Source organism: Oxyura jamaicensis, chromosome 10 (genome assembly GCF_011077185.1).
Source record: "Oxyura jamaicensis isolate SHBP4307 breed ruddy duck chromosome 10, BPBGC_Ojam_1.0, whole genome shotgun sequence".
In the NCBI taxonomy this organism is placed as follows: domain Eukaryota; kingdom Metazoa; phylum Chordata; class Aves; order Anseriformes; family Anatidae; genus Oxyura; species Oxyura jamaicensis.
This window is the reverse complement of record NC_048902.1, coordinates 9,021,068-9,031,801: the sequence shown is the minus strand read 5'-3', so window position 1 is coordinate 9,031,801 and position 10,734 is coordinate 9,021,068. Positions and strand designations below refer to the sequence as shown.

Below are 10,734 nucleotides of genomic sequence, written 5' to 3'. Positions count from 1 at the left end.
TGAGCTGGGAGCCCTGCAGCTCGGGACAGGTTGTTTTATTTCACAGCACGTGACTGCCTGAGCAGAGAACCGGACGATCCTGCTGAGGCCCTCGCTTCTGCGAGGCCAAAAAGTGGCTCTCAGAGCACTTCCGTGCCCTTTACACAAAGCCATCCTATACCGATTACCTTTGCTGCCCCCAAAGGGAGCAATAAACCTTTTCCTTCCTCCTCAGCCAAGCGGGCTGTCACAAGCAGCCTAATTCTCCATCCTCACTGCTTCCTCCCGGCCCTCCGGGGAGTCTGCTGGCTGGGGGGTAGACAAGTGTTCCAACTCGTAGTGCCCGTCCCCAGCAGCCCTCGGCTGCCCCTCTGCCAGCTTTTTACTCTTCTTGCTCTCGATGATCTGCTGGAGCTGACGCCCAGCGTAGTCTGGCTTGGCTGTGAGCGGCGTGGCGGGCACGGCCAGCCCCAGGATTTCGGGCACCATGTAAGGCCGGAGCCAGCCCACCAGCGGGGTGCTGCCGGGCGTGTAGTGGGTTTGCTTGTGGTAGAAGAGAAGTCCGTCGACCTGCAGGAAGGAGAGAGAGCGGATGAAAAGCCCGAGCTGGAGGCTTTTACAGGTCAATGAGAGCGCCAGACGGCGGCACCGCTCCTCACTCGCCGGCCAAAGCCACCAGCTGGATCGTTTTCCCTCAATAAATAGCGGAAGGGAAAGGGGAAACCCGCAGAGCTCCTGCCCTGGAAGATCAGCGCAGGTCCAGCGCGCGCTGGAAAGCTTTAAGGCATCGAAGGCAAACACTTTGAGGCCGACAGCGGCACGGACCAGTGCTCTTCCCCTGGTTGCTATGATCCCACTCCACAGAAAAGCCACCCAGCTTCCGAACGAGGCAGCGCACAAAAAGGCCATTTTACTGGATTAGGCTTATTTTAAATAATACATTGGGAGAGTAATTAGTGGGAGCGCGTGACGCCAAGGAGCCCCGCTTCGTAGTTACACTGCTACAGCTCTTCCAGCTTGCTTATGCAAAATAAATTCTTAATGCTTCCCGGGAGAGAACTTCTCCAGCGATCAATGACAGCTAAGGGCACTCAGGACTCTGAAGGCTGAGTCCCGACCTCTCGTGGCTGGCGTTTTCCCCGCTCCCCCTCCACGCCCAAGCCTCCTCACCCCCACTTCCCCTGGCTTCCCAGGGGTGCACTCTGCGAGGTTCGATCCTGCTGCAAGACCAGCTGGCTCGGGAGGTGGTGCTCCTTTTAGCTCAGCTTGGTGAGCTCTTAGAGGCCATTTTGCTACGAGTTCTTACTTCTGTGGCTGAGCGGGCAGGAGTGGGTGAAGAAAAGAGCCCACCACGTTAAGCTCTGTCAGGCCCTAAGTGCTCCCTGGCCCCTCCTGGAGCCCCCAGCCCCCAGAAACAAGGGGCCTGTAGCGGCAGCGAGCCGAGGCCCGGATGGACCGTGCAGATCGAGGCAAGTTTGGTGCCTGCGAGCCTGGCCAAGCCAAGCGCAGGCACGTGTCCACCTCTGCTCCTGGGCGCCGGCTTCCAGCAGAGCGGGTGTTGCTCACCACGTCACTAAGGCTCTGATTTTTAGTCACTGTTAAGAGCTTGCAAAACGATCCCAGAAAAGGGGAGATTCCCGTGCAAGGAAAACATGAAAGCAGAACAGTCAACAGCTTGAGTAACCCTGTGGGTATCTAAGTGCAGAGCTTCTCTCTCCCCCCTCTCCCTGGGAAGACGTGCGGAGAGGAGCCAGGTTGTGCGGCACCACACCACCACGCTCCCCTGGGCCGCACACCCAGCACATTCTGGCGGATGCACAGCCCTCTGCGAGCAGCGGGGATTCTCCAGCACCCACAGGAATCTTTTAGCAACATCAGAGCCTGGAAACGCTTCTGCCTCCCATACCGCTCCTCAGAGCTTCCCCAAACTGAGGAATTCAGAGCCTGGTAGAGGGTTCGGTCACGTTTCTCCTCCCCATGATTTCTGCTAAGTTCCTGTAACTCCCGTATTCCTTTCAGTTTATTTAATTTGTTGGCTGCGTCCCTATCCTGAGTCACTGCTCTGACACCAGCCACATCAAGATAAGGGCTGAGAGTGCCTCCATACGACCGAACCTTTTGAGAAACTGGCCGGGAAGGATTTCGCGTTTCAAAGCCATGCCTTCCAGATTTTAGGTGCTCGATAGTACGCCTCCTCCTCCACATCAGGTTTTCTGAGAGACTTTGGCTCCCCCTGCCTTCCTAGAAACTCGCATGCTGTTTTACTCAGCTCCGTGGGTAGCTCCTGAAATCCCCTCCAAAAACCACTCAAAACTCCGTGCCAGCCGACTGCTCCAAAGTCCACCAAATTCAATGGAAAAAAAAAACAATAAACCAAGTTCTGCTCTGAAAATAGCGAACTAGGAGCCAGGTCCTAACTCTGAGGTTACAGATTAACTGGGGACCCAAATTTGAAAGCACAGACCACGTCTGTCGCCACCACACGCATAATGGCCTGGTAACAGGCTGAATAACTACGGCCACTCCATGCCCAGTACGCAGAGAAAAGCCTCCCCTGCTTTCACAAACCTACTTAGCGTGATTCATCACAGGATGCTGGGCCCAGGCGCACAGAGATCTATTACACCGCCCAGGCCATAGCGAGCCTGCATTCTTGCCTTCTGCAAAGCCAGCAGGAGCAAGGGGAATGCCTGTTTCTGCTGAGGCAGTCAGTTGAGCACGTTGGGAAGTTTTTCTTCAGGTTTTTTTTCAGCTCCCACTCCCCTGCCTGTGTTCAGAGCGGGCGCTGGCAGTTTCTGACTTCCTCTGACGACTGTCCTGGCTTTAACGAGCAGAAGGCAAAGTCAGCCCTCACAGCCAAACGAGCGTCCCCGAAGTTTAAACCTGCACTTATGTTAATCACTAACTTGGGCCCCGTGAGCACAAGACGCAGTCTCAGCGTGGCTTTTGGCTTCGTAGGACAAGCGACCCCTGTAGAAGCTGCTCCTGAGCTAGGGCCGAGGCTGGGCGCTCTGCAGGAACTGCTGCAGCAACTGGAGGAGCTCCTGGCTCCCAGATGTTTGTCACAGCCCCTGCAACTCACCACCACACAGCTGAGCCGCTCGGCATGCCAGTGCCTGCCCTGCCCTTCCTCACGGGGCAGCAGAGGGGCTGAGCAGCACTGCCAGCCGCTCTTACAGGGGAATGACTGCCTCTGAGAGGCGGCCAGGAACAGCAGGAGCCAAAGGCAGGAAGCTGCTGGTTCTGGACAGAAGCGAGCAGCAGATCTCACGCTATTCCCTCTGCCAGATCCGGTGGCAGCAGCAGGACAGATGCCTGCAGACACATCCCAGCCATTTGCCCCCAGAAGGACTCAGGTGCCCGACAACGGGAACACAGCCCTCCTGCCTCCCCAGGAGGCAGCACAGCTGGGTGTCCTGCACACAGACAGATGGAAGCAGCTTGACTAAGGAAACACAGAGTCTGCGGCAGATGTCAGAGAAAGACACCAGCCTGCCTGCCTCGCAGACCTCCCGAGAGCTGCTGTCACGGAGCACGGCACGCTGCACAGGTCCTCGTGCCCATACAGCCCCACCTGGGGCAGCACATGGAACCGGCTCTGGCCCCGAGAAGTTCAGCTCTGTTGTATTTCCACGTGAACGTGAGTTATGCTACTTCTGGAGGCAATCTCCATCAACTCTACCCTCCCCGGGGACAGTAAGGACAGTCCAAACGCAGGGAACACTGCGCTTCAACCCCCCCAACCAGCCTGGCTGGACGCAGCCTGTGCCTGGTGACAGCCACCCGCACAAAAAGCCTTCCCCAGGCACGTCAGCAGCCTTCCCGCAGGCCTGAGGAGAGCTCCTGGGAGGACGGGATGAACTCTCCGCAGGCTCCAGCAGGCACGCAGCCAGGGCGTCCCCCTGCGTGTTCTCACCTCGAATGGGAAGTCCGTGGCCAGCACCGTGCACAGGCTCTCCGGGGTGCAGGGATAATTCTGCAGGCCCACAAATTTGTACTGAAAGAGTAAAAGAGAGGGTTAGAGGAGAGCAAACTGCACAGCCCAAAACAGAACGATTCGATGAACCGAGCGCTGGCGTGGAGGTGGCTGAGGAGGAAGCATTTCCCCTGGTTAAGATCTAACAGGAGCGACAGGATGAAGGAACCAGACAGGGCTCAGGCATCACGAAACTGACGGCCTTCCTGTCGCAGGCTCCCAGGGTCCCAAAGCACACAGGGGCTCCAAAGCAAATCTGTCCAACCCCAGCCTCTGTTGGGGCAGGCAGAGGCCTGATGTCAATCAGAGCAGTAATGCCCAGGGCCTGGACACCAAGACGAGAAGACCAAGTGACTCAGCGGTGCCACTGAAGGGACAGGAAGTGCTTGCAGGAAAACCTCCACGAGACAGCCTGGTGGGAACGGCCTGCTGCTTTCCCAGCCTCATTCCAGCAACAACAAGCGACCTCTACGAGACAACCCGGGGATCATCACGACCCCTGGCGTGCCCAGAATGATCTATTTCAGGTATTCTGCATCTATCACCCCTGCTCCAAACACCCCCCTCTGGCGTTTTGTTAGGGGGCAGATGGCAGAGGCTCAGCACACGGCTCCCGCGTGCTCCTGCCACCCTTCCCCGAGCATCCGAGGCTGCAGGAAGGGCTTTTCAGGGGAGCTGACCCTGAGATGCTCTCTTAACCAAAATAGAAAGTGATGACCTCTGGGCAGGATGCAAAGCAGACAGAAGTCTGCGCCCGGCTGCTGGCTCAGCCCAGCAAACCTTTCCACCCAGGAAATGAAAGCCGAAACGACTCCCCCTTCGTCAGGGAGCTGTCTTCTGGATATTCTTGTTGGAGTCGGAACAGGATGTCCTCCAAACACAGATACCTCCGAGCTGGCACAGGAGCATTTATTCCCATTAATAAAGGATCTGCTCCACCCAGAGGCTGCCCTGCTCGGCTCTGCCAGCCTCTGCAAGCCGCACTCTGCCAGCCAGGCTGCCAAATCCCTTCGTGTCTGTCCCCAAAAATCAATTCCCACGCTGCTGCAGGTGCCAGGGCTGGCCTCCACACACACACAAGTCTTTAGGGAGTCCAGGTGGCAACGCAACGCCCACCTCTACAACTCCAGTGACCGGCTTGAGCTCCTGCTAAAGCTCTGTGATCCTTTATCCCTGCCTCGTAAGCCCAGACTACCAAAGAATAATTCCCTTTGTAGCCAGGCTGCAGAGCGACACCGTCCCTCTAGAAACCACACTGGTTTTCCATTCCACTGCAAGCAAAAGCTGAAAAAAGGCGTGGAAGTTAGCCGATACCCTGCAGCCTGATCTCCCTCGGCACTTTGGCTGGAAAGAAAAACCCACATTCATTTACAACGCTCCGTGGCTCTATTTACATCCTGAACATGTCAGCCCATTCCGTCAGAAGCACGCTTTGAAGCCTGATCTGGAAGGGGAAAAAAAAATAAAAGAAGGCTTTTGCCTGCAAACAAAAGTGCTGAAGCCTGCTGAACAGGAGAGCTTACCCCCCAGCCTCCTCCTCCTGCCAGTACAAAAGAACTTACTGGATTAATCCTGCTTTTCTCTCCCAGCCCTTCCTCCTCTTGGATCTTTGAGAAGAGCCAGAAGAATCTGAAGTCAGTCTGAGAAAAGAGACAGCCTTAATTACTATCTGCCACACATCCGCACCTGCTGGGCCGCAGCTCTCACAGCCCTGGGCCTGCGTTCACACAGATTTATAACAAGCACCCCGACCTCGCATACTTCCCTCAGAACACCCCCAAAATTTGCCCCGTCATTCCAGCAGCCACCAGCCCGCGAGCTGTAGAGGTGCTGCCGCTTAGCTCCAACACTCTCCACGCTGCGTGGTGAGCTCCGGCTGAAAAGCAGCTCAGGGAAATGGGAGCAAAAGGGAGGAACTGGGTACCTGGCAGTCGTACACAGGGTGTCCCCTCCAGCACATCACGTCGAGGATGTAGTACGTCTGCTGCGCCTCGCTGTAGATGCAGTCCACGATGCAGTACACTGCGCACAGACACAGGGAGCTGCGGGCGCGGCCCACGCCCCCACGCAAGCACCAGATCAAACCCCTCCTGCACTAAGCCCCAGCGCAGACCAGGGGGTGCGGAGGGAACCCCTCCTCGCACACGTGGCCACAAAGAGCTTTTAGCTCAAAGGATCTACAAAGGCACCAGGCAGAGGCACAGCAAGCAAAGGCCTCTGTCAGAGGTGCTTTATCCATCTCTAGCCCCACCCCAAGCCAAGCCACGGCACAAGGTATTAATAAGAGCGGGCCGTAAGCAGCTCTGCTGCTTAACGCAAAGAGAACGCTGAGGTTTAAGTGTCAATTAACCAGGCAGCTAATTAAAAGAAATGGTCTTATCTAGCATAAAGGCATCAGGGACTGTCCACGTCTGGGTATCTCCAGAGGAACACGGACAGCCTGTAGCTAACTAACCCCTGGCACCAGGAACAGGAGCAAGCTGGGGGCCCCGGGGAGCAGCGCTGAGCCCCCACGCCTGTGGGAACGTGCACACGCGTGGAGATGGTGGCTGTCCTCTGCCTGCCTCACACCCCTCCTCAGATCACTCGTTACCTTTCTCACTCGTTGAATTGTGCCGGTTTCCCCCCGGGAGCAGGGAGGGGAACCTGTTGACACAGAAGCCGCTCTTGGTGTAAGCTGCTGTGGAGCCCTGAGAGGGAAAGGGAGACAAAACAACGTCACAGCTGGGCCCAGCACCCTCCTGCCGCAGAGGGAGCACCCCCCAGGTGCTGGAACACAGGTCACCCCCAGCCCGCCTGCCCGAGGAGACGTCCTGGGCACTCAGCTCGGATCCCAGAGCCGTTCTCAGGGGATTCATGCCCTGGGGAGCTTGACACATGGGGCAGCCTTAGGCTGGCTGGCACGGGAAGGACGTAGCGTGGGATACCTCTCACTGCTACTGCACAGCAAGGTGTCACCACCGCCGCTGCCACGTACCCGGGAGGCCACGACTAGCGCCCGCTTCCCGACGGGACACACCACTGCAACCCACTCCTGCGCCAGGTCCACGGGGACGTCGATCAGCCACTCGGACAGCATCAGCTGTGGGGAAACACGGAAAAGCAGCTAGTAACAACGCCCCTGCAGTCAGGGGAAACACACAGCTCAAGCACAAAGCAGGAAGGATTTAGCTCTGTTCTGCAGCTCCTCCAGGTGCTTCACGGACAACTTGTGTTGCTCACCAGGCCGAATTACGGCACCCAGCTCCCTCTGACTAAGCTGTGCAGCAAGCTCTTCCCCTAAGTCTTTCTCCTGACTAAGCTTCCGAGCACAGCGTGGGGCTCACAGCCCTCACCTGGGCATCCCGGCCCCTGTGCCAGCCTCACTTCAGCCCTTTGTTTCATTCATTTATTTTTAAACAGGTGGCAGACCTTAAGGATGCGTAATATTACGGATAAAGAGAACAGCTGAGCTGAGCTGACCTCTCCAGGCCCCTCAGCACGTTTGGTGACACCGCCCCAAAGCCTGCGTGTCTTTTAGAGGAAGCGTGGCACTGAGGCTGAGGAGCCCCCTCTGCCAAGGTTTCCCTTCCTTCCTGGTGCCCTAAGGGTGATGAGAGGTGGAAATCTTTAACCGAGTGCTGCGCAGTGAGTTATAAACACCTTTAGCAGGGCTAAAACCCCCCAGGGCACGCAAGGAACCCAGCTCAGCCTGCCCTCTGCGCGTGTAAGCAGCAGGAAGGCCGAGCCACAGCTCCCGCCCCGTGCCCACACCCAGAGCACGCCTCAGGCGGCCCCGCACCTGGTTGGCGTAGCGCTTGGGCAGCTTCCTCTCCACCTCCATCTCCTCCTCCTCCTCCTCATCATCCTCCTCCTCATCGCTCTCCACCCCAACCCAGTCGTTCTCTGCCAGCCTCCTGGCATGGTTCACGTAGTCCAGCCGCCTCCTGAAGGGGGAAGAAGAAGAAATAAAGGAACAGAGCGACGCATCTATCCCCCCTCCCCCCCCGAGGGCCGCCACCCCCGGCAGGGCCCCACAGCCCGCGGGCCCCCCTCCCCCTTGCGTCCGTCCCTCGCTCCCCTCGCGCCCCCCGCGGCTCCCCGTCCCCGCTCACTCTCTCTGGAGGCGGAGGAGGCGCTGCCGGCGCTCGGCCTGCCCCAGCCCCCCCCCGGAGCGGCCCTTGTAGGCGCCGAGCCGCGGGTGAGGCGCCGCGGGCTCCTCCAAGGCCTGCAAGGCCGCGCTCAGCTCCTCCATAGCAACGCCCGCGCGCACTTCCGCCCACCGAGACGCCGCGGCTAGAGCGGCGCCAACCTCCGCACAGCGCCCCCTGCCCGCTTGGAGGACTCCACCCCCGCCGGTCCCCCGGAGGGGGGGGGCGGTGGAAGTGGAGGGGGGGAGAGGATTTGGGGGTCCCGGGCGGCGGCGGGAGGGGGGTTACTGGGGAGAGGGGGGTGCGGGGAGGGAGGGGGGAGGGCGGCCCGGTGTCCCCCCCCCCCGGGGCGGGTGCTGCCTGCAGAGGGCGGCGGAGGGCGGCGCGGGGAGCCCGGCGGGGCCGTGCGTCACCGGGGGGGGGGGGGGGGGCGGCGGGGCCAGCCCGGCACCGGCACCGGGGAGCGGCACCGGCACCGGGACCCGCAGCGGGACCCGCACCGGCACCCGCCGCCCGCTCCGTCCCGCTGCAGGTTTGCGGGAACGGAGAGACGGGGGTGGGGGGGGGAGGCTGGGAAAAGGGGGGGGGCAAGCAAAAGCAAAAAAAAAAAAAAAAAGCAAGGAAAAAAAAACCAAACTGAGCAAAACAAGGCGAAACAACCCAAAAAAAGGCCGCTGCCGGCTGGCGGAAAGCCCCCCCGGGCTGCCTGCGGCGGGGGAGGCAGCTGGGGGGGTGGCGGGGAGGAGAGGGGCTGAGCGGTGCCGGGCCGGGCCGGGCCGTTTGGTGCTGAGCGGTGCCGGGCGGTGCTGAGCCGGGCCGGGCCGTGCCGGGTGGTTCCGAGCCGTGCCGGGCCGTGCCGAGCCCCCCCGGTGGATGCAGAGCCCGGCGGCCGCCCCCCCGGGGGATGGTGCCCGGCAGCGGGGCGCCGTGCCGCCAGCGGGGCGTCGAGCCCTGAAGCGGCTCCCGCTCGCGTTCCGCCGCCGTTCCCCCCAGCACCGGCCTCGGCTCTTCGGCCGCGGGGGCTCCGCTTGAGGCCGTCCTCCGCCTCCCCCCCCCCCCACCGCCCCGCCGGCCCCGGCCATGGCGCTGAGAGCCCGAGCGCTCTACAACTTCCAGAGCGAGAACAGGGAGGAGATCAGCATCCAGGAGAACGAGGAGCTCGTCATCTTCAGCGAGGACTCGCTGGACGGCTGGCTGCAGGGCACCAACAGCCGCGGCGAGACCGGCCTCTTCCCGGCCTCCTACGTGGAGATCCTTCGCTCCCGAGCAGGCTCCGGCTACACCGAGGGCCCCGGCAGCCCCGGCAGCTCCCCCGGGCACGGCTCGGCCTTCTACGCCTCTCCGCCGGGCGTCTCCTACCAGGGCAGCTTTGAGGACGACGATGACGACGACTGGGATGACTGGGACGATGCCTGCACGGTGGTGGAGGAGCCCCGCGGCCCGCCGGGCGCCAACGGGCACCCCTCGCCCGGCCTGCAGCCCCCCGCGCCGCCCTACGGCCACCAGCCCGCCGGCTACCGGGCCAAGCCGGCGCTGGAGAGGCAGGACAGCTTGAGCTCCTCCAAGAGGGGCAGCGTGGTGGGGAGGAACCTCAACCGCTTCTCCTGCTTCGTCCGCTCGGGGGTGGAAGCCTTCATCTTGGGCGACGTGCCCCTCATGTCCAAGATCGCCGAGGCGTACAGCATCGAGATGGGGTCGCGGGGCCCCCAGTGGAGGGCCAACCCCCACCCCTTCATCTGCTCCGTGGAGGACCCCACCAAGCAGACCAAGTTCAAGGGCATCAAGAGCTACATCTCCTACAAGCTGACCCCCAGCAACATCAACTCGCCCGTCTACCGGCGCTACAAGCACTTCGACTGGCTCTACAACCGCCTGCTGCACAAGTTCACCGTCATCTCGGTGCCCCACCTGCCCGAGAAGCAGGCCACCGGGCGCTTCGAGGAGGACTTCATCGAGAAGCGCAAGCGGCGCCTGATCCTCTGGATGGACCATATGACCAGCCACCCCGTCCTCTCGCAGTACGAGGGCTTCCAGCACTTCCTCTGCTGCCGCGACGAGAAGCAGTGGAAGCTGGGCAAGCGGCGGGCGGAGAAGGACGAGATGGTGGGCGCCAGCTTCCTCCTCACCATCCAGATCCCCACGGAGCACCAGGACCTGCAGGACGTGGAGGACCGCGTGGACGCCTTCAAGGCCTTCAGCAAGAAGATGGACGACAGCGTCCTGCAGCTCACCAACGTGGCCTCGGAGCTGGTGCGCAAGCACGTGGGGGGCTTCAGGAAGGAGTTCCAGAAGTTGGGCAACGCTTTCCAAGCCATCAGCCACTCCTTCCACATGGACCCCCCCTACAGCTCCGACGCCCTCAACAACGCCATCTCCCACACGGGCAAGACCTACGAGACCGTGGGGGAGATGTTCGCCGAGCAGCCCAAGAACGACCTGTTCCTCATGCTGGACACTCTCTCTTTGTACCAGGGGCTCCTCTCCAACTTCCCGGACATCATCCACCTCCAGAAAGGTACGGGGGCTCTCCCGGGGGTGGCTTCTTCTCCCTTAGGGCGGGGGATGTCCTGCATGATGCCCCCACACGGGGAGCGGGACCAGGGTGCAGCCCTGTGCTGTGCAGGGACAGGAATGGGGCTGGGGCTGGGG

The 10,734-nt window shown here is 60.9% G+C and overlaps 2 protein-coding genes across 2 annotated transcripts in view; one reads left to right on the top strand and one right to left on the bottom strand.

Annotated features, from left to right (window-relative positions):
• SNUPN (snurportin 1) lies at positions 1-8,314 on the bottom strand. Its single transcript, XM_035336221.1, has 8 exons — positions 8,050-8,314; positions 7,737-7,881; positions 6,933-7,037; positions 6,549-6,645; positions 5,880-5,977; positions 5,518-5,595; positions 3,896-3,976; positions 1-549 (listed from the first exon to the last, which is right to left on the bottom strand). The coding sequence occupies exons 1-8, from the start codon at positions 8,187-8,189 to the stop codon at positions 238-240; spliced, it is 1,056 nt and encodes a 351-aa protein (XP_035192112.1). The 5' UTR covers positions 8,190-8,314; the 3' UTR covers positions 1-237.
• Positions 8,315-8,880: 566 nt separating this feature from the next.
• SNX33 (sorting nexin 33) overlaps positions 8,881-10,734 on the top strand; it is a 3,926-nt gene continuing 2,072 nt past the window's right edge. Inside the window, exon 1 of the mRNA XM_035336219.1 lies at positions 8,881-10,600. Within this exon, the coding sequence (XP_035192110.1) occupies positions 9,166-10,600 (1,435 nt within the window). The 5' untranslated portion in view covers positions 8,881-9,165. The remainder of the gene's footprint in view (positions 10,601-10,734) is intronic.

What these genes read in the sequence shown, in the direction of transcription:
- SNUPN (XM_035336221.1), bottom strand. Translation starts at nt 8,189, where the DNA reads ATGGAGGAGCTGAGCGCGGCCTTGCAGGCCTTGGAGGAGCCCGCGGCG. An exon ending in CGCTAGTCGTGGCCTCCCGG is followed by an intron (nt 6,646 to 6,932) that starts GTACGTGGCAGC and finishes TTTCCCTCTCAG; the next exon opens with GGCTCCACAGCAGCTTACAC. An exon ending in ACCCTGTGTACGACTGCCAG is followed by an intron (nt 5,596 to 5,879) that starts GTACCCAGTTCC and finishes CTCTTTTCTCAG; the next exon opens with ACTGACTTCAGATTCTTCTG.